This window comes from Pristiophorus japonicus, chromosome 3 (genome assembly GCF_044704955.1).
Source record: "Pristiophorus japonicus isolate sPriJap1 chromosome 3, sPriJap1.hap1, whole genome shotgun sequence".
NCBI classification, from domain to species: Eukaryota; Metazoa; Chordata; class Chondrichthyes; family Pristiophoridae; genus Pristiophorus; species Pristiophorus japonicus.
Genome location: NC_091979.1, coordinates 4,092,724 through 4,116,315, shown reverse-complemented (window position 1 = coordinate 4,116,315; position 23,592 = coordinate 4,092,724). Strand labels below are relative to the sequence as shown.

Sequence of the window (23,592 nt, the reverse complement as noted above, 5' to 3'; positions counted from 1 at the left end):
ACATTTGGAAAGCAGTGACAGGATCGGTCCAAGTCAGCATGGATTTATGAAAGGGAAATCATGCTTGACAAATCTTCTAGCATTTTTTGAGGATGTAACTGGTAGAGTGCACAAGGGAGAACCAGTGGATGTGGTGTATTTGGACATAGAAACATAGAAAATAGGTGCAGGAGTAGGCCATTCGGCCCTTCGAGCCTGCACCGCCATTCAATAAGATCATGGCTGATCATTCCCTCATTACCCCTTTCCTGCTTTCTCTCCATACCCCTTGATCCCTTTAGCTGTAAGAACCATATCTAACTCCCTCTTGAATATATCCAATGAACTGGCATCAACAACTCTCTGCGGTTGAGAATTCCACAGGTTCACCACTCTCTGAGTGAAGAAGTTTCTCCTCATCTCGGTCCTAAATGGCTTACCTCTTATCCTTAGACTGTGTCCCCTGGTTCTGGACTTCCCCAACATCGGGAACATTCTTCCTGCATCTAACCTGTCCAGTCCTGTCAGAATCTTATGCATTTCTATGAGATCCCCTCTCATCCTTCTGAACTCCAGTGAATAAAGGCCCAGTTGATCCAGTCTCTCCTCATATGTCAGTCCAGCCATCCCGGGAATCAGTCTGGTGAACCTTCGCTGAACTCCCTCAATAGCAAGAATGTCCTTCCTCAGATTAGGAGACCAAAACTGAACACAATATTCCAGGTGATGCCTCACCAAGGCCCTGTACAACTGCAGTAAGACCTCCCTGCTCCTATACTCAAATCCCCGAGCTATGAAGGCCAACATGCCATTTGCCTTCTTCACCGCCTGCTGTACCTGCATTCCAACTTTCAATGACTGATGAACCATGACACCCAGGTCTCATTGCACCTTCCCTTTTCCTAATCTGCCGCCATTCAGGTAATATTCTGCCTTTGTGTTTTTGCCCCCAAAATGGATAACCTCACATTTATCCACATTATACTGCATCTGCCATGCATTTGCCCACTCACCTAACCTGTCCAAGTCACCCTGCAGCCTCTTAGCGTCCTCCTCACAGCTCACACCGCCACCCAGTTTAGTGTCATCTGCAAACTTGGAGATATTACACTCAATTCCTTCATCCAAATTGTTAATGTATATTGTAAAGAGCTGGGGTCCCAGCACTGAGCCTTGCGGCACTCCACTAGTCACTGCATTGGTGATCATTTTCCAACAGTCTGTCGACTCTGGATCAATTCCTATGGACTTTCAAAAGGCTTTTGACAAGGTCCCACATAAGAGATTGGTGTGCAAAATTAAAGCACATGGTATTGGGGGTAATGTACTGACGTGGATAGAGAACTGGTTGGCAGACAGGAAGCAGAGAGTCGGGATAAATGGGTCCTTTTCAGAATGGCAGGTAGTGACTAGTGGGGTGCCACAGGGCTCAGTGCTGGGACCCCAGCTCTTTACAATATATATTAATGATTTGGATGAGGGAATTGAATGTAATATCTCCAAGTTTGCAGATGACACTAAGCTGGGTGGCAGTGTGAGCTGTGAGGAGGATGCTAAGAGGCTGCAGGGTGACTTGGACAGGTTAGGTGAGTGGGCAAATGCATGGCAGATGCAGTATAATGTGGATAAATGTGAGGTTATCCACTTTGGAGGCAAAAACATGAAGGCAGAATATTATCTGAATGGTGACAGATTAGGAAAAGGGGAGGTGCAGCGAGACTTGGGTGTCATGGTACATCAGTCATTGAAAGTGGGCATGCAGGTACAGCAGGTGGTGAAGAAGGCAAATGGTATGTTGGCCTTCATAGCTAGGGGATTTGAGTATAGGAGCAGGGAGGTCGTACTGTAGTTGTACAGGGCCTTGGTGAGGCCTCACCTGGAATATTGTGTTCAGTTTTGGTCTCCTAATCTGAGGAAGGATGTTCTTGCTATTGAGGGAGTGCAGCGAAGGTTCACCAGACTGATTCCCGGGATGGCAGAACTGACATATGAGGAGAGACTGGATCGACTGGGCCTTTATACACTGGAGTTTAGAAGAATGAGAGGGGATCTCATAGAAACATATAAAATTCTGATGGGATTGGACAGGTTAGATGCGGGAAGAATGTTCCCGATGATGGGGAAGTCCAGAACCAGGGGACATAGTCTAAGGATAAGGAGTAAGCCATTTAGGACTGAGATGAGGAGGAATTTCTTCTCTGAGGGTTGTAAATCTGTGGAATTCGCTGCCCCAGAGAGCTGTGGAAGCCGGGACATTGAAGATATTTAAGACGGAGATAGACAGAATTTTGAATGATAAGGGGATAAGAGGTTATGGGGTGCGGGCGGGGAAGTGGAGCTGAGTCCATGATCAGATCAGCCATGATCGTATTAAATGGCGGAGCAGGCTCGAGGGGCCGAATGGCCGACTCCTGCTCCTATTTCTTATGTGTCCCCATATCCCTTGATTCCCTTAATATCCAAAAACCTATCGATAAGAACTTTATGGGGTGAAAGCGCAGGGGAAGTGGGACTGATGCGGGGTGGGGCAGCATTTCAAAGAGCAGGCACGGACACAATGAGCCCAATGGTGACCGGACAGTTATGGAGGGAGTCGACATCAACTGCACGTTGTCTCCAAAGAGTGACTTTGGAATAAATAACCTCATTGATCAGTTTGGGGGGAGGGGGGCTGCGATGAGGCAACTTGGCACCTTAAGAGTTAACCCTTCTCTTGCTTTCCTTCCTCCGCCTCCCCACTCCCCCCTCCCCCCTCACCTCCGCCTCCCCTCCCCCTCCCCCACCCCGACATCGCCAGTTCAGCAAGAACCAGAAAATTGATTACCTCACGGGTCGGGTGTGGATTGGCTTCTGGCTCCTGCTCATTGTCATCATCACGGTGGCCTTCGAGGGGAGCATACTGGTGCGCTACATCACTGTCTTCACCCAGGAGATCTTCGCCATCCTCATCTCCATCATCTTCATCTACGAGACCATCTACAACGTGTACCTGGTAGGTGTTGGCTCAGACACTGCTTAACCTTTGCTGGTGATACCCCATAGCTGGAGCACATTGTCCCATCCTCGGCATCATCATAATTGTCATGTATGTAACCACAATGTAACACCACTGTATTACTGTATACACTCTGTAAAGTCCTGACCCTGCAGTACAGACTCACACGAGGCACATGCTGAAGTCAAGGTCACTCAGGACCTGCACTTTTATTACACAGCTCTCGAATGGCACACTTGCCTGAGATCTGTCTTTATATACCTGTGTGGAACAGGTATATCCAGTGTCTCCTGCAAGTGCACCCCTGGTGGTAAGGTAAGCTTGTGGTTACAGGTCATCTCTGGTTACAGTCATGTATAGCATGGTAAGATACAGTTATGTACAGTAGTGTGAGATACATGATGTCACCCTCCCCCAAGATCTTATTGTCTTTATAGGTTCGGTCTCTCAGGTGGTCTACGCTCTCGCGTGGAGCATCTTAGTTGTGGTTCAGTTGTTTGCCTTGGTGCCTGTTTTTCCTTTGGTGTGATTGCTGGTATCTCGCCTGGGCTGTCTGTTTCATTCAGTATGATTGTTGGTATCTCGCCTGGGCTGTCTGTTGGGATTGCCCTTTCCTCAGGTTGTTCCCTCTGCCTGTCCACCAGGTGTGGTGCAAGTTCCACATTGTAGTCTGTCTCTGGTTCCGCAGTGTTGTTGGTAAATATACTTTTGACTTGGTCTACATGCCTCCGGCAGGTTTTGCCATTTTCCATTTGTACTACCAGTAGCCTGTTTCCTTCCTTGCCTGTTACTGTCCCTGCAAGCCATTTGGGACCCCTGCCGTAGTTTAGCACAAACACTTTGTCCCCTATCTCATTCCACCTCCCCCTCGAATTTCGGTCATGGTACTCAGTTAGATTTCCTCAACGATTTCATACATGTCTGGGAGGATTAATGAGAGCCTTGTCTTTAGGTCCGTTTCATCAATAATTGCGCGCGGGGCACCAGTCAGTGAGTGCGGACGAGATCTGTATGCCAGCAGCAGTCGCGACAGGCGGCCCTGCAGCATGGGACCTTGGATTTTAAGCATGCCTTGTTTAATGATTTGCACTGCTCTCTCCGCCTGGCCGTTGGAGGCCAGCTTGAATGATGCCGTCTTGACGTGATTTATGCCGTGGTCACTTATGAAATCTTGGAATTCTGCACTGGTGAAGCACGGACCATTATCACTGACCAATATGTCAGGAATTCCGTGCGTTGCAAACATAGCTCCAAGGTTCTCCACAGTGGTGGAGGTGGTGCTCGAGTTTAAAATGGTGCTTTCAATCCACTTTGAAAATGCATCCACAACTACGAGGAACATTTTGCCCATGAATGGGCCCGCATAGTCTACGTGCACCCGCGACCACGGTTTGGTGGGCCAGGGCCAGGGGCTCAGTAGGGCCTCCCTGGGGGCATTACTGAGTTGGGCACAAATGGTGCACCTTCGGACGCAGAGCTCCAAGTCCACGTCAATGCCAGGCCACCAAACGTGGGATCTGACTATGGCCTTCATGAGAACGATCCCCGGGTGCTCGCGGTGGAGCTCCCGGACAAATGCCTCTCTGCCTCGCAGAGGCATGACTACTCGGCTGCCCCACATCAGGCAGTCTGCTTGTAGTGATAGCTTATGCATGTGCCTGTGAAAGGGTTTTAATTCCTCGGGGCAGGCATCGCGAGCCTCTGCCCAGTCACCAGTTAGGACACATCTTTTTACTAAGGATAACGTGGGGTCGCTGGCCGTCCAGGCTCTGATTTGGCGAGCTGTCATGGGCGAACCTGTGGACTCAAAGGCATTGATTGCCATGACTATCTCACAGTCCTGTTCGTCAGACCCTTCCGTGGTCGCCAGGGGTAGCCTGCTGAGCGCGTCGGCACAGTTGTCTGTGCCTGGTCTGTGCCTTATGGTGTAGTCGTAGGATGCCAGCATGAGTGCCCACCGTTGAATTCGCGCCGAGGCGTTGGCATTTATTGCCTTGCTCTCGGATAGAAGGGACGTGAGAGGCTTATGGTCGGTTTCTAACGCGAACTTGGCCCCGAAAAGGTATTGGTGCATCTTTTTGACACCGTACATGCAAGCGAGCGCCTCCTTCTCTACCATTCTGTTCCCGCGCTCCGCCCGCGAAAGTGACCTGGAGGCATAAGCTATGGATTGTAATTTGCCCGCACTATTGACATGTTGCAAAAGGCACCCGACCCCATACGCTGACGCATCGCATGTGAGAACTAGCTTTTTACCTGGATCAAAGAAAGCCAAAACACTGTTGGAACACAGAAGGTTGCGTGCTTTATTGAAGGCGCGTTCCTGGGCGTCCCCCCAAAACCAATCGCACTCCTTCCTGAGTAGCACGTGGAGAGGCTCCAGCAGTGTGCTTAAGTTCTGCATAAAGTTCCCAAAGTAATTGAGTAGCCCGAGAAAGGCGCGCAGTTCCGTGGCCTGGGTGCCAGGCGAATTGCTTCTGTTTTGGACTCTGTTGGGCGGATTCCATCAGCGGCAATCCTTCTGCCCAAAAATTCAACCTCGAGCGCGAGAAACAGGCACTTGGATTTCTTAACTCTTAGGCCTACCCGATCCAACCGTTTTAGTACTTCCTCCAAATTACGGAGATGGGAGTCGGTGTCCCTGCCCGTGATAAGTATGTCGTCTTGAAATACAACCGTCCCCGGGATGGACTTGAGCAGACTCTCCATGTTGCGCTGGAATATGGCAGCTGCCGACCTGATGCCGAATGGGCATCGATTGTACATGAAAAGGCCTCGATGTGTGTTGATGGTGGTGAGTAGCTTAGACTCTTTGGTCAGTTCTTGCGTCATATACGCAGATGTGAGATCTAGTTTTGAGAAAAGTTTTCCTCCAGCCAATGTGGCAAATAGGTCCTCCGCTCTGGGCAGCGGGTACTGGTCCTGTAGGGAGACTCTATTTATGGTAGATTTGTAGTCCCCACAGATTCGTATGGATCCATCAGGCTGGGACGATGGGACTTGCTCAGTCGCTAAATTTCACAGGTGAGATAATGCCTTCCCGCAGAAGCCTGTCCAGTTCATGTTCAATCTTTTCCCTCATCACATAGGGTACAGCTCTGGCCTTGTGATGGATCGGTCTAGCATCCTGTGTGATGTAGATTTTGACTTTAGCCCCTTTGAAGGTGCCCACAACTGGCTGAAAGAGATGTTCAAATCGCTTTATAACTGTTGAGCAGGAGGTCCGTTCCTCTAATGACATGGCATGGACATCATCCCATTTCCAGTTTAGTTTTGCCAGCCAGCTTCTCCCCAGCAGTGCTGGGGGGTCTCCGGGGACAATCCACAGGGGAAGTCGGTTCACTGTCCCTTTGTGTGTGACTGAGAGCATGGCGCTGCCAAGGACTGGGACGATTTCTTTGGTGTCGGTCCTTAGTTTGGTGTCGATCCTTGTGAGTTTTTTTCTGTCGCTTTTGTGCGGCCACAGCTGTTCAAATTGTTGAGCGCTCATGAGAGATTGACTCGCTCCCGTATCCAGCTCCATGCTGACGGGTATCCCGTTGAGTAGGACCTTCATCATTATAGGAGGCGTCTTGTTGTAAGAGCAGTGGCCATCGATCGTGTTGACCCGCTGTACCTCGGTGTCCCAGGTACTGTCCCCACCGTCTTCTGGTCCGCTTTCCGACCCCTCCGATTCGTATACCAGCCGAGCTGCTATTTTTCTGCACATGTGGGCCAGGTGTCCTGTATAGTTGCAGTTTCTGCAAACGGCATGCTGAAATTGACACCCCCTTGATGAGTGCCTTCCCCCACATCTCCAGCACAGACCGCTTCCATTGTTTCCAAAGAATGAGCTGCGTCTGGCTGATCTCTCTTGAGCTTCTCTCAGTCTATAGTTGATTGCTCGCATTGTGGGTTGATGAGGTGTGAACGGCTGTTCCTGTGGCCCTTGATGGCTTCTGGCGCCACTGCCTGCTGTTGAGGGCCTGCTCTCCTGCCTTTGTCTGTGTGTGGGGGTAGCGGCTTGTTTCACGCTGTGAACCCCTTGTTCCGATGTTTCGTTAGTTGTCGTACCCGCAGTGTAGATCAACCTAGTTTCTTCTTCTCCTGCCAAGAATGTCTGTGCAACCAGTGCTGCTGCCTCTAGGGTCAAGTTCTTTGTTTCTACGAGCTTTCGGAATATGCCTGCGTGGCCTATTCCTTCAATAAAAAAGTCTCTCAGTACTTCTCTCCTTAGTTCATCGGAGAACTCACATAAACTAGCCAGCCTCCGAAGTTCCGCCACGAAGTCGGGTATGCTCTGGCCCACACAGCGTCTGTAGTTGCAGAACCTGTGTCTGGCCATGTGTAGACTGCTCGCTGGCTTCAGGTGGTCTCTTACCAGTGTGCTCAATTCTTCAAACGACTTGCTTGCTGGTTTCTCGGGTGCCAACAGATCCTTCATTAAAGCGTATGTTTTCGAGCCACAGCTGGTCAAGAGATGGGCTCTTCTCTTGTCTGCCTTATCGTCGCCTAACCAGTCTTTGGTTACAAAGCTTTGCTGGAGCCTTTCTATAAAGTCCTCCCACTTATCTCCAGCATTGTACTTTTCATCTGATCCGTTGGTCGCCATTCTGTGGATTCTGTAATCCCATAACTCGTCGCCACTGTAAAGTCCTGTCCCCTCAGTACAGACTCACACGAGGCACATACTAAAGTCAAGGTCACTCTGGACCTGCACCTTTATTACACAGCTCTCGAATGCCACACTTGCCTGAGACCTGTCCTTATATACCTGTGTAGAACAGGTATCCAGTGTCTCCTGCAAGTGCACCCCTGGTGGTAAGGTAAGCTTGTGGTTACAGGTCATCTCTGGTTACAGTCATGTATAGCATGGTAAGATACAGTTATGTACAGTAGTGTGAGATACATGACACACTCAACCTAGATGTACACCTTGACCACAAGGGGTGAACTTGTGGGAGACACTTTTTACCTGATCACACAGGTATATAAAGGGAGGTCCCACGCAGGGTCATCACTTCTGGAGTCCTGTAATAAAGAGCTAAGGTCACAGAGTGATCTTGTCCTCAGAATGTGCCTCGTGTGGTTTCATGCTGTAGAGTAAGGACTTTACATTGGTGACGAGAAACGGGAATTCACGACCCACGAGAATGGCCACCGGTAGCACAGAGGAATGGTGCTGTATTGGGGAAAACTGGGACGATTTTGTCGAGAGGCTATCACTACAGCCCTGGAGACCATGAGCTTGGTGGCAGATTTGAGGGCCTGGTCTTCAAACACTCTTTTCCTCAGGCGGCCAAAGGCTGCACTGGCGCAGTGATATATAGGGCAAAAACAAAAGAGATTTATGAAGTAAATTACGTTCTGTTACAAAAAGTAATACTTAACAAGTGATAGTCACAGCCTGTTCTCGACACTGTCCTCTTGCCGCCGATGTCAAACGTCTTGGAGCGGGTGCAGAGGTGATTTACTAGAATGGTACCAGGGCTGAGGGATTTTGTCAACCGTGGCTCAGGGGGCAGCACTCTCACCTCTGAGTCAGAAGGTCGTGGGTTCAAGTCCCACTCCAGGGAGTTGAGCACAAAAATCTAGGCTGACACTCCCAGTGCAGTACTGAGGGAGTGCTGCACTGTCGGAGGTGCAGTCTTCTGGACGAGACGTTAAACCGAGGCCCCGTCTGCCCTCTCAGGTGGACGTAAAAGATCCCATGGCACTATTTTGAAGAAGAGCAGAGGGAGTTATCCCGGTGTCCTGAGGCCAATATTTATCCCTCAGTCAACTTATCAAAAAACAGATTATCTGGTCATTGTCACTTTGCTGTTTGTGGGAGCTTGCTGTGCGCAAATTGGCTGCCGCGTTTCCCACGTTACAGCAGTGACTACACTCCAAATGTACTTCATTGGCTGTAAAGCGCTTTGAGACGTCCGGTGGTCATGAAAGGCGCTATATAAATGCAAGTCTTTCTTCATGTGGAGGGACTGGAGAAGGTGGGGCTGTTCTCCTTATCGCAGAGAGGGGATCTGATAGAGGTCTTCAAAATCTTGAAGCATTTCGATAAGAGCAAATAAGGAGACAGTGGTCAAACGGTCAGTAATCAAAGGAAACAGATTTAAGGTGATTGGTGGAAGAACCAGAGAGCGGGGGGGAGAGGGGGAGAATGTGTTTACGCAGCGAGTTGTTGTGATCGGGAACGCGCTGCCTGAAAGGGCGGTGGGAGCAGAGTCAATAGTAACTTTCAAACCGGGAATTGGATAAATACTCAAAGGGAAGAAATCTGCCGGGCTGTGAGGAAAGGGCAGGGGGAGTGGGACTGATTGGATCGCTTTGTCATCATCATCATAGGCAGTCCCTCGCAATCGAGGAAAACTTGCTTCCACTCTAAAAGTGAGTCCTTAGATGGCTGAACAGTCCAATACGAGAGCCACAGACCCTGTCGTTGAGCGAAAGGGAGGGTGGGTCTGGTTTGCCGCACGCTCCTTCCGCTGCCTGCGCTTGGTTTCTGCATGCTCTCGGCGACGAGACTCGAGGTGCTCAGCGCCCTCCCGGATGCACTTCCTCCACTTAGGGTGGTCTTTGGCCAGGGACTCCCAGGTGTCGGTGGGGATGTTGCACTTTATCAGGGAGGCTTTGAGGGTGTCCTTGTAACGTTTCCTCTGCCCACCTTTGACTCGTTTGCCGTGTAGGAGTTCCGAGTAGGGCGCTTGCTTTGGAAGTCTCGTGTCGGGCATGTGGACAATGTGGCCTGCCCAGCGGAGCTGATCAAGTGTGGTCAGTGCTTCGATGCTGGGGATGTTGGGCCTGGCCGAGGACGGTAATAGAGCCAGCACAGGCACAATGGGCACTGTAATATCCTTACACAATACGACAAATCCACACGAGGCACATTCTGCAGACAAGGTCACTCTGTGACCTGTACCTTTATTCACAGGACCAAGAAGTGATGACCCTGTGTGGGACCTCCCTTTATATACCTGGATGGCCAGGTGAGGAGTTCACCCCCTGTGGTCAAGGTGTGAATTACTCAGGTGTCTACAGTGTACAGTATTGTTACATGAAGGTTACAAACATGACAGGCACCTTGGCCTCCTTCTGTGCGGTTATGATTCTACAATCTCGCTGTGTGTAGTTTTGGGCGGTGATTCAGCTGCATTTTTGCGGGGTTCTCAGGAGGGTATTGGTCGGTTCTGATTGTGTCCTTGCTCCCTGCAGGTCTTTACCGAACACCCACTCCTGAAGACGTACCCATCTATCTCTCCACAAAGCTCCAACTATACAGAGCAAATGATGCAGACGGCATTGCAAAAGCAACCCAACACGGCCCTGCTCTCCCTGGTCATGATGGTTGGGACATTCTTCATTGCGTTTTTTATGAGGAAGCTTCGCAACAGCCGCTTCCTGGGAGGGAAAGTAAGTATGTAGGGAAAGTGTCCTCATCATGGGCGGTCCCTCGGACAAGGATGACTTGATTCCACATGGGTTCACAGGTGTTCCAATGAAGGACCTAATATTCCAGATCCCGAACTACATCCTGAAGGGTGGAAGATCCCTGTGGGTGGATTGTTTTAACGTGGGGTGACCGTTGCACACCAGCCACCACACGGGGCTTGACAGAGCGAGGTCTTGGTCCAGTGGCAAGGGTTAACCAGGACGACTGGAGACCTGCTCTGCTACACGGACCCAGTGCGCCCACATATCGCACAGTGTGGGCTGGGCCCGTGCTGCCCCTGGGCCCTCGCCTCTCCTGGGCCCCGTACCCTCAATCGGCGCACCTCCGTCACAAAACACTCGCCACACCTCCGTCACAAAACACTCGTCACACCTCCGTCACAAAACACTCGTCGCACCTCCGTCACAAAACACTCGTCGCACCTCCGTCACAAAACACTCGCCACACCTCCGTCACAAAACACTCGTCACACCTCCGTCACAAAACACTCGCCACACCTCCGTCACAAAACACTCGTCACACCTCCGTCACAAAACACTCGCCTCACCTCCGTCACAAAACACTCGCCTCACCTCCGTCACAAAACACTCGTCACACCTCCGTCACAAAACACTCGCCGTACCTCCGTCACAAAACACTCGCCGCACCTCCGTCACAAAACACTCGCCGTACCTCCGTCACAAAACACTCGCCGTACCTCCGTCACAAAACACTCGCCACACCTCCGTCACAAAACACTCGTCACACCTCCGTCACAAAACACTCGCCACACCTCCGTCACAAAACACTCGCCTCACCTCCGTCACAAAACACTCGCCTCACCTCCGTCACAAAACACTCGCCTCACCTCCGTCACAAAACACTCGCCGTACCTCCGTCACAAAACACTCGCCGTACCTCCGTCACAAAACACTCGCCGCACCTCCATCACAAAACACTCGCCACACCTCCGTCACAAAACACTCGCCCCACCTCCGTCACAAAACACTCGCCGTACCTCCGTCACAAAACACTCGTCACACCTCCGTCACAAAACACTCGTCACACCTCCGTCACAAAACACTCGCCGTACCTCCGTCACAAAACACTCGCCGCACCTCCGTCACAAAACACTCGCTACACCTCCGTCACAAAACACTCGTCACACCTCCGTCACAAAACACTCGTCACACCTCCGTCACAAAACACTCGCCGTACCTCCGTCACAAAACACTCGCCGTACCTCCGTCACAAAACACTCGCTACACCTCCGTCACAAAACACTCGTCACACCTCCGTCACAAAACACTCGTCACACCTCCGTCACAAAACACTCGCCGTACCTCCGTCACAAAACACTCGCCACACCTCCGTCACAAAACACTCGTCACACCTCCGTCACAAAACACTCGTCACACCTCCGTCACAAAACACTCGCCGTACCTCCGTCACAAAACACTCGCCTCACCTCCGTCACAAAACACTCGCCGTACCTCCGTCACAAAACACTCGTCACACCTCCGTCACAAAACACTCGTCACACCTCCGTCACAAAACACTCGCCGTACCTCCGTCACAAAACACTCGTCACACCTCCGTCACAAAACACTCGTCACACCTCCGTCACAAAACACTCGTCACACCTCCGTCACAAAACACTCGCCACACCTCCGTCACAAAACACTCGCAACACCTCCGTCACAAAACACTCGCCTCACCTCCGTCACAAAACACTCGCCTCACCTCCGTCACAAAACACTCGCCACACCTCCGTCACAAAACACTCGCCTCACCTCCGTCACAAAACACTCGCCACACCTCCGTCACAAAACACTCGCCACACCTCCGTCACAAAACACTCGCCTCACCTCCGTCACAAAACACTCGCCGTACCTCCGTCACAAAACACTCGGCGTACCTCCGTCACAAAACACTCGCCGTACCTCCGTCACAAAACACTCGTCACACCTCCGTCACAAAACACTCGCCGTACCTCCGTCACAAAACACTCGCCGAACCTCCGTCACAAAACACTCGCCTCACCTCCGTCACAAAACACTCGCCGAACCTCCGTCACAAAACACTCGCCGTACCTCCGTCACAAAACACTCGCCACACCTCCGTCACAAAACACTCGCCGAACCTCCGTCACAAAACACTCGCCGTACCTCCGTCACAAAACACTCGCCGTACCTCCGTCACAAAACACTCGCCGAACCTCCGTCACAAAACACTCGCCGTACCTCCGTCACAAAACACTCGCCACACCTCCGTCACAAAACACTCGCCGTACCTCCGTCACAAAACACTCGTCACACCTCCGTCACAAAACACTCGCCGCACCTCCGTCACAAAACACTCGCCTCACCTCCGTCACAAAACACTCGCCACACCTCCGTCACAAAACACTCGTCACACCTCCGTCACAAAACACTCGTCACACCTCCGTCACAAAACACTCGCCGTACCTCCGTCACAAAACACTCGCCACACCTCCGTCACAAAACACTCGCCGTACCTCCGTCACAAAACACTCGTCGCACCTCCGTCACAAAACACTCGTCGCACCTCCGTCACAAAACACTCGCCCCACCTCCGTCACAAAACACTCGCCGCACCTCCGTCACAAAACACTCGCCGTACCTCCGTCACAAAACACTCGTCACACCTCCGTCACAAAACACTCGCCGTACCTCCGTCACAAAACACTCGCCACACCTCCGTCACAAAACACTCGCCGTACCTCCGTCACAAAACACTCGTCGCACCTCCGTCACAAAACACTCGTCGCACCTCCGTCACAAAACACTCGCCTCACCTCCGTCACAAAACACTCGCCGTACCTCCGTCACAAAACACTCGTCACACCTCCGTCACAAAACACTCGTCACACCTCCGTCACAAAACACTCGCCCCACCTCCGTCACAAAACACTCGCCGTACCTCCGTCACAAAACACTCGTCACACCTCCGTCACAAAACACTCGCCCCACCTCCGTCACAAAACACTCGCCGTACCTCCGTCACAAAACACTCGCCACACCTCCGTCACAAAACACTCGCCACACCTCCGTCACAAAACACTCGCCGTACCTCCGTCACAAAACACTCGCCACACCTCCGTCACAAAACACTCGCCCCACCTCCGTCACAAAACACTCGCCGTACCTCCGTCACAAAACACTCGTCACACCTCCGTCACAAAACACTCGCCGTACCTCCGTCACAAAACACTCGCCACACCTCCGTCACAAAACACTCGTCACACCTCCGTCACAAAACACTCGCCCCACCTCCGTCACAAAACACTCGCCCCACCTCCGTCACAAAACACTCGCCGTACCTCCGTCACAAAACACTCGTCGCACCTCCGTCACAAAACACTCGCCACACCTCCGTCACAAAACACTCGTCACACCTCCGTCACAAAACACTCGCCTCACCTCCGTCACAAAACACTCGTCACACCTCCGTCACAAAACACTCGCCTCACCTCCGTCACAAAACACTCGTCACACCTCCGTCACAAAACACTCGCCTCACCTCCGTCACAAAACACTCGTCACACCTCCGTCACAAAACACTCGCCTCACCTCCGTCACAAAACACTCGCCACACCTCCGTCACAAAACACTCGGCGTACCTCCGTCACAAAACACTCGCCGTACCTCCGTCACAAAACACTCGCCGTACCTCCGTCACAAAACACTCGCCACACCTCCGTCACAAAACACTCGTCACACCTCCGTCACAAAACACTCGCCGTACCTCCGTCACAAAACACTCGCCTCACCTCCGTCACAAAACACTCGCCGTACCTCCGTCACAAAACACTCGCCGTACCTCCGTCACAAAACACTCGTCACACCTCCGTCACAAAACACTCGTCACACCTCCGTCACAAAACACTCGCCTCACCTCCGTCACAAAACACTCGCCGTACCTCCGTCACAAAACACTCGCCGTACCTCTGTCACAAAACACTCGTCACACCTCCGTCACAAAACACTCGTCACACCTCCGTCACAAAACACTCGCCGTACCTCCGTCACAAAAACACTCGCCGTACCTCCGTCACAAAACACTCGTCACACCTCCGTCACAAAACACTTGCCTCACCTCCGTCACAAAACACTCGTCACACCTCCGTCACAAAACACTCGCCGTACCTCCGTCACAAAACACTCGCCGCACCTCCGTCACAAAACCCTCGCCTCACCTCCGTCACAAAACACTCGCCGTACCTCCGTCACAAAACACTCGCCACACCTCCGTCACAAAACACTCGCCGTACCTCCGTCACAAAACACTCGTCACACCTCCGTCACAAAACACTCGCCACACCTCCGTCACAAAACACTCGCCGAACCTCCGTCACAAAACACTCGCCACACCTCCGTCACAAAACACTCGCCACACCTCCGTCACAAAACACTCGTCACACCTCCGTCACAAAACACTCGCCGTACCTCCGTCACAAAACACTCGCCGCACCTCCGTCACAAAACACTCGCCTCACCTCCGTCACAAAACACTCGTCACACCTCCGTCACAAAACACTCGTCACACCTCCGTCACAAAACACTCGCCGTACCTCCGTCACAAAACACTCGCCGCACCTCCGTCACAAAACACTCGCCTCACCTCCGTCACAAAACACTCGTCACACCTCCGTCACAAAACACTCGCCTCACCTCCGTCACAAAACACTCGTCACACCTCCGTCACAAAACACTCGTCACACCTCCGTCACAAAACACTCGCCTCACCTCCGTCACAAAACACTCGTCACACCTCCGTCACAAAACACTCGCCGTACCTCCGTCACAAAACACTCGCCTCACCTCCGTCACAAAAACACTCGCCACACCTCCGTCACAAAACACTCGTCACACCTCCGTCACAAAACACTCGCCACACCTCCGTCACAAAACACTCGTCACACCTCCGTCACAAAACACTCGCCGTACCTCCGTCACAAAACACTCGCCGTACCTCCGTCACAAAACACTCGCCACACCTCCGTCACAAAACACTCGCCTCACCTCCGTCACAAAACACTCGCCACACCTCCGTCACAAAACACTCGCCACACCTCCGTCACAAAACACTCGCCGTACCTCCGTCACAAAACACTTGCCGAACCTCCGTCACAAAACACTCGCCTCACCTCCGTCACAAAACACTCGCCTCACCTCCGTCACAAAACACTCGCCTCACCTCCGTCACAAAACACTCGCCACACCTCCGTCACAAAACACTCGCCACACCTCCGTCACAAAACACTCGCCGAACCTCCGTCACAAAACACTCGCCGAACCTCCGTCACAAAACACTTGCCGAACCTCCGCCACGTTTACCCACCAAATCTCAGCCATGATCCCTCATCGCTCCTCCGCCCCGATCACTCGTCCCAAGTCCACCACGACCTTCCCGCTCCTCTGCTGTACCAGACCGATGCTCCTGTCCGCGCTCCAAACAGCGACCTGGGTCCTGAAGACGTCACCCAGTCGCCCACCTCGAAGCCGTCGCCAACTTGGAGCGGCTCGCGCTGGAAGTTGTGGTGGTGTGCTCCAGCCCGTTTCTCCTCCGGCCCTGCGGTGCTGTCCTCTCGCAGGTCGCGGTAGCCCACGATGTACCAGGTCCCGCTCCAGCACTTATACTCCCAACCTGCGGTCACTCGCTGACCTACCCATCTTACGCTCCCCCTGTCCCAGCTCCTGACCCTGCACGAGCCCCAGCCACAGAAGTCGACATTAGGATAGGTGACCAGCAGCTTTGGTCAAAGAGGTCAACATTAAGGGGCGTCATAAAAAGAGGAGAGAGGTTGTAGGGAGGGAATGCCAGAGCTCAGGGCCCGGACGGCTGAAGACACGGCCACCAATGGTGGGGCAAAGGAAGAATTGGATGCGCAAGAGAATTGGAGGAACATAGAGATCTCAGGGAGGGGGCTAGAGGAGATTACAGAGATAGGGAACATAAGAACATAAGAAATAGGAGCAGGAGTTGGCCATACGGCCCCTCGAGCCTGCTCCACCATTTAATACGATCATAGCTGATCCGATCATGGACTCAGCTCCACTTCCCTGCCCGCTCCCCATAACCCTTTATCCCCTTATCAGTTAAGAAACTGTCTATCTCTGTCTTAAATATATTCAATGACCCAGCCTCCACAGCTCTCTGAGGCAGTGAATTCCACAGATTTACAACCCTCTGAGAGAAGAAATTCCTCCTCATCTCAGTTTTAAATGGACGGCCCCTTATTCTAAGATTATGCCCCCTAGTTCTAGTCTCCCCCATCAGTGGAAACATCCTCTCTGCATCCATCTGGTCAAGCCCCCTCATAATCTTATATGTTTCGATAAGATCACCTCTCATTCTTCTGAATTCCAATGAGTAGAGGTCCAACCTACTCAACCTTTCCTCATAAGTCAACCCCCTCATCCCCAGAATCAACCGAGTGAACCTTCTCTGAACAGCCTCCAAAGCAAGTGTATCCTTTCGTAAATATGGAGAGCAAAACTGAGGGAAGGAGGTATTTGAACACAAGGGATGAGCATTTTGAAACGGAGGCGTTTGGGGATGGGGAGCCACAGGGTAGGTGAGCGAGCACATGATGCGAGTCAGGACACAAGCGGCAGAGGTTTTGAATGGGCTGAAGGTTAGGAGGGGTTGGAAGGTTGGGGGTCGGGCAGGAGAGCGCTGGACGAGGGTCTCAGCAGTAGTTGGGGCTGAGACACGGGGGCAGAGACGGGTGATGGTGGTCTTGGTGATTGGGAGGATGTGTGGGCTTGGGCGGTCATAGAAACATAGAAACATAGAAAATAGCTGCAGGAGTAGGCCATTCGGCCCTTTGAACCTGCACCACCATTCAATAAGATCATGGCTGATCATTCACCTCAGTACCCCTTTCCTGCTTTCTCTCCATACCCCTTAATCCCTTTAGCTATAAGGGCCATATCTAACTCCCTCTTGAATATATCCAATGAACTGGCCTCAACAACTTTCTGTGGTAGAGAATTCCACAGGTTCACCACTCTCTGGGTGAAGAAGTTTCTCCTCATCTCGGTCCTAAATGGCTTACCCCTTATCCTTAGACTGTGACCCCTGGTTCTGGACTTTCCCAACATCGGGAACATTCTTCCTGCATCTAAACTGTCCAGTCCCATCAGAATTTTATATGTTTCTATGAGATCCCCTCTCATTCTTCTAAACTCCAGTCAAAATAAGCCCAGTCAATCCAGTTCTATCTTCATATGTCAGTCCTGCCATCCCGGGAATCAGTCTGGTGAACCTTCGCTGCACTCCCTCAATAGCAAGAACGTCCTTCCTCAGATTAGGAGACCTAAACTGAACACAATATTCCAGGTGTGGTCTCACCAAGGCCCTGTACAACTGCAGTAAGACCTCCCTGCTCCTATACTCAAATCCCCTCGCTATGAAGGCCAACATACCATTTGCCTTCTTCACCGCCTGCTGTACCTGCATGCCCACTTTCAATGACTGATGTACCATGACACCCAGGTCTCGTTGCACCTCCCCCTTTCCTAATCTGTCACCATTCAGATAATAATCTGCCTTTCCGTTTTTGCCACCAAAGTGGATAACCTCACATTTATCCACATTATACTGCATCTGTCGGATAAGTGGCCGAGTTTGCGAAGGGTCTGGTTCAGTCTGAGACTGTGGTAGAGATACACTTGGGTGTGCTACATTCCTGCCCCCTCCCCCCCCCCGCCCCCGCCCTTGCGATTGTCGTGTAGAAAGAAAGTTCTCGACCATCACCAAATAATCTCGTGTTACCTCTTTCCTCTGCTGCAGGTACGGCGTATCATTGGCGACTTTGGGGTCCCCATTGCGATCTTGGTGATGGTAATCGTGGACACTTCAATCACAGACACCTACACCGAGGTAAAGGTGTGCTTCTAAACGGTAGCATCATGGACTAGTAGTTCCAGGGACACGGGTTCAAATCCCACTGTAATGTATTTGCTTCATGGGTTCTTTGCTTTGGAATCCCTAGCAACACATTGCTATTAAGAACTAGTTGGTTTATTAGCAAAGATTTAACAATCACACTACACATTACCAGTTTATCCACCAGGCTCACAACTGCATACCTCATCTTGGATGACCGAAACCCAACTGGCTGGGGTTTTATTGAGTCGTGTGAACATCATATGACTGGCTAAGCCACTCCCACCTCAACAGCTCTACAACTATTTTAAAATAAACAGCAAAATTAAACATTTAAATCAAGTGCCCCCCCCGATCTGGGGGACACTCCAAACACTTTTCACGTACCCTTTTTTTCTGTTTTTTTTATTGTTTTTCTTGGGTGATTTTTGTGGGGGGTTTTTTTGGGTTTTTTTGGGGAATAAAACCATAATATACAAGTGCCCCCTATAAAAGGGGAGGGGGACACTAAAACCCGGCAATGAAAACAAATTAAACTTTAAAACATATAAAATCAAATTAAAATTTGGTTGCCGGGGGTGATGATGCACTCCAGTCCCTCCGGCGCCCACCTCTCGCGGAAGGCCGCGAGCGTACCGGTGGACACCACGTGCTCCATCTCCAGGGACACCCTGGCTTGGATGTAACCGCGGAAGAGAGGCAGGCAGTCGGGCTGAACGACCCACTCGACCACCCGCTGCCTGGACCGGCTGATGGCCCCCTTGGCCAGGCCCAGGAGCAGTCCTACGAGGAGGCCCTCCGACCTGCCCGCTCCCCTCCGCACAGGGTGCCCAAAGATCAGGAGTGTGGGACTGAAGTGCGGACAGAATTTGAGGAGCAGGCCCTTCAAATATTGGAACAGGGGCTGCAACCTCACACACTCAGTAAAAACATCAAACACGGAATCCTCCAGATCGCAGAAATTGCAGGCGGCCTGGGAGCCCGTGAACTAACTTAAAAACCGATTGTACGGGACTGCTCCGTGCACCACCCTCCAGGCCAAGTCCCCAATAAATAGTGGGAGGACTCCCGCGTAGAGTGCCCTCCATTGGGGACCTCCGCCTCCTCTGGACGGCAAGATGGTGCGCCATGGCGTGTCCGGACGGCAGACGAGGATGGCAAGGTGGAGAGTGTGCAGGAGCAGCCCGTACAGGAAACCCCTCCATGCAGAACTGAAAGGCACGGAGGGGGTTTCCCGGAGGAGGCTCAAGTTGTGAGGCGCCGGCTCCCGAGGGAGGCAAGAGCTCTACAAACCTGTGAGCACACATTGCACCCACCACGGCAGCTGGGGAACTTAAATTCAGTTGAATGAATCTGGAATAAAAAGCTAGTATCAGTGATGGTGAGCATGAAACTACTGGATTGTCGTAAAAACCCATCTGGGTCACGAATGCCTTTTAGGGCAGAAAATCTGCCGTCCTTACCTGGTCTGGCCTACATGTGACTACAGACCCACAGCGATGTGGTTGGCTCGTGACTGAAATGTCCCAGCGAGCCACTCAGTTTCAAGAAGGTGATAGTATGAGAGGGGTCTTCCAGTGAGAGACAGCACTGGTGTCCGGGGAGGGGGCAGAATATCAGACCCACTGTCTCATTTGTGGAACTGAGTGTGGGTGCACGGTAACATAGGATCAAGAGGAGGCCATTCGGCCCCTTGAGCCTGCTCCGCCATTCAATGAGATCCTGGCTGATCTGCAGCCTAACTCCATATACCCGCCTTTGGCCCGTGTCCCTTAATACCTTTGGTTAACAAACATCTATCAATCTCCAATTTAGAATTAACAATTGACTGGAAGAGAGTTCCAAACTTCCTCCGCCCTTTGTGTGTACAAGTGTTTCCAAACTTTGCTCCTGAAATGTCGGGCTCTAATTTTTAGCCTATGTCCTAGAATCCCCAACCAGCAGGAATTGTCTCTCTATCCTAACTGTTCCCCTGTATATCTTGCAAACATTGATGAGATCACCCCTTAACCGTCTAAATTGTAGGGAATACAGCCCTAATGTGTGTGATCTCTCCTCATAAGTTAACCCTTGGAGTCCGGGTATCATTCTGGTAAACCTACGCTGCACTCCCTCCAAGCCCAATATACCCTCCCTAAGGTGTGGTGTCCTGAACTGCTCACAGTGCTCCAAGTGTGGTCTAACCAGGGCTTTGTACAGCAGCAGTATAACTTCTACTCCCCCCCCCCTGTACTCTAGTCCTCGAGATATAAAGGCCAGCGTTCCATCAACCTTGTTGATTATTTACTCTATCTGTTCATGACACTTTAATGATCTACGCACAACGATCCCCAAGTCTCATTGGACCTCCCCTATTTTTAGCTTTTCACCATTTAGAAAGTTCGATCCTATTTCAGTCCAAACTGGATGGCCTCACATTTGCTGACATGGGAATCCATTTGCAAAAAACGGCACCTCCGACTGTGCGGCACTCCCTCAGCCCTGCACTGGGAGTGTCAGCCTGGAGTTTTGTGCTCAAGTCCCTGGAGGGGTACACAGAAACAGAGAAATTTACAGCGCAGAAGAGGCCATTTCGTCCCATCGTGTCCGCACCGACCGACAAAGAACCCACGGCCCTCGGTCAGCAGCCCTGAAGGTTACATATAAACCCATGAATAATGGTGGAAAGGGAAAGAGCACCCAGCCCAACCAGTCCGCCTCACACAACTGTGACACCCCTTATACTGAAACATTCTACACTCCACCCCAACCGGAGCCTTGGGATCTCCTGGGAGAGGCAAAAACCAGATAAAAACCCAGGCCAATTGGGGAAAAAATCTGGGAAAATTCCTCTCCGACCTATCCAGGCGATCGACACTAGTCCAGGAGATCACCCTGGCCGTATTCTATTCCTTGCAGTACTTATCATCGTATCTGACTTGGACCCATGACCTTCTGACTCAGAGGTGAGAGAGTGTGACACACTGAGCCAGATACAGTTACACGAACCATTGATCCTGCTTCAATGGCGGAACATAATAACATAAGAAATAGGAGTCGGCCATATGGCCCCTCGAGGCTGCTCCGCCACTTAATACGATCATGGCTGATCCGATCATGGACTCAGCTCCACTTCCCGCCTGTTCCCCATAAGAAGAAAAGTTAAAGTGGAGGGCAGAGAAACCTAAGGCAAAGAGCAAAAAGGGCCACATTACAGCAAAATTCTAAAGGGTCAAAGTGTGTTAAAAAGACAAGCCTGAAGGCTCTGTGCCTTAAATCGAGGAGTATTCGGAATAAGGTGGACGAATTAACTGCGCAGACAGCAGTTAACGGATACGATGTAATTGGCATCACGGAGACATGGCTCCAGGGTGACCAAGGCTGGGAACTCAACATCCAGGGGTATTCAACATTTAGGAAGGATAGACAGAAAGGAAACGGAGGTGGGGTAGCGATGCTGGTTAAAGAGGAAATTAACACAATAGTAAGGAAGGACATTAGCCTGGATGATGTGGAATCGGTATGGGTAGAGCTGCGGAATACCAAAGGGCAGAAAACGCTAGTGGGAGTTGTGTACAGACCACCAAACAGTAGTAGTGAGGTTGGGGACAGCATCAAACAAGAAATAAGGGATGTGTGCAATAAAGGTACAGCAGTTATCATGGGCGACTTTAATCTACATATTGAATGGGCTAACCAAACTGGTAGCAATGCGGTGGAGGAGGATTTCCTGTGGTGTATTAGGGATGGTTTTCTCGACCAATATGTCGAGGAACCAACTAGAGGGCTGGCCATCCTAGACTGGGTGATGTGTAATGAGAAAGGACTAATTAGCAATCTTGTTGTGCGAGGCCCCTTGGGAAAGAGTGACCATAATATGGTAGAATTCTTTATTAAGATGGAGAGTGACACAGTTAATTCAGAGACTCGGGTCCTGAACTTAAGGAAAGGTAACTTCGATGGTATGAGATGTGAATTAGCTAGAATAGACTGGCGTGTGATAGGCAATGGCAGACATTTAAAGATCACATGGATGAACTTCAACAATTGTACATCCCTGTCGGGAGTAAAAATAAAACGAGAAAGGTGGCTCAACCGTGGCTAACAAGGGAACTTAGGGATAGTGTTAAATCCAAGGAAGAGGCATATAAATTGGCCAGAAAAAGCAGCAAACCTGAGGACTGGGAGAATTTGTAATATAGCAGAGGAGGACAAAGGGTTTAATTAGGAAGGGGAAAATAGAGTATGAGAGGAAGCTTGCTGGGAACATAAAAACTGACTGCAAAAGCTTCTATAGATATGTGAAGAGAAAAAGATTAGTGAAGACAAATGTAGGTCCCTTGCAGTCAGATTCAGGTGAATTTATAATGGGGAACAAAGAAATGACAGACCTGTTAAACAAATACTTTGGTTCTGTCTTCACGAAGGAAGACACAAATAACCTTCCGGAAATACTAGGGGACCGAGGGTCTAGTGAGAAGGAGGAACTGATGGATATCCTTATAAAGCGGGAAATTGTGTTGGGGAAATTGATGGGATTGAAGGCCGATAAATCCCCGTGGCCTGATAGTCTGCATCCCAGAGTACTTAAGGAAGTGGCCCTAGAAATAGTGGATGCATTGGTGATCATTTTCCAACAGTCTATCGATTCTGGATCAGTCCCTATGGACTGGAGGGTAGCTAATGTAACACCACTGTTTATAAAAGGAGGGAGAGAGAAAATGGGTAATTATAGACTGGGCTAGCCTGATATCAGTAGTGGGGAAAATGTTGGAATCAATTATTAAAGATGAAATAGCAGTGTATTTGGAAAGCAGTGACAGGATCGGTCCAAGTCAGCATGGATTTAAGAAAGGGAAATCATGCTTGACAAATCTTCTGGAATTTTTTGAGGATGTAACCTGTAGAGTGGACAATGGAGAACCAGTGGATGTGGTATATTTGGACTTTCAAAAGGCTTTTGACAAGGTCCCACACAAGAGATTGGTGTGCAAAATCAAAGCACATGGTATTGGGTGTAATGTACTGACGTGGATAGAGAACTGGTTGGCAGACAGGAAGCAGAGAGTTGGATAAACGGGTCCTTTTCAGAATGGCAGGCAGTGACTAGTGGGGTACCGCAGGGCTCAGTGCTGGGACCCCAGCTCTTTACAATATATATTAATGATTTAGATGAAGGAATTGAGTGTAATATCTCCAAGTTTGCAGATGACTAGGTGGCGGTGTGAGCTGTGAGGAAGATGTTAAGAGGTTGCAGAGTGACTTGGACAGGTTAGGTGAGTGGGCAATGCATGGCAGATGCAGTATAATGTGG

General features: G+C 50.8%; 1 protein-coding gene across 1 annotated transcript in view; it reads left to right on the top strand.

Annotated features, from left to right (window-relative positions):
• Window positions 1–23,592, top strand: part of slc4a3 (solute carrier family 4 member 3) — a 214,412-nt gene that overhangs the window by 177,422 nt on the left and 13,398 nt on the right. The window contains exons 16-18 of the mRNA XM_070877002.1: window positions 2,777–2,971; window positions 10,166–10,363; window positions 18,204–18,293. Of these exons, the coding sequence (XP_070733103.1) occupies window positions 2,777–2,971; window positions 10,166–10,363; window positions 18,204–18,293 (483 nt within the window). The remainder of the gene's footprint in view (window positions 1–2,776; window positions 2,972–10,165; window positions 10,364–18,203; window positions 18,294–23,592) is intronic.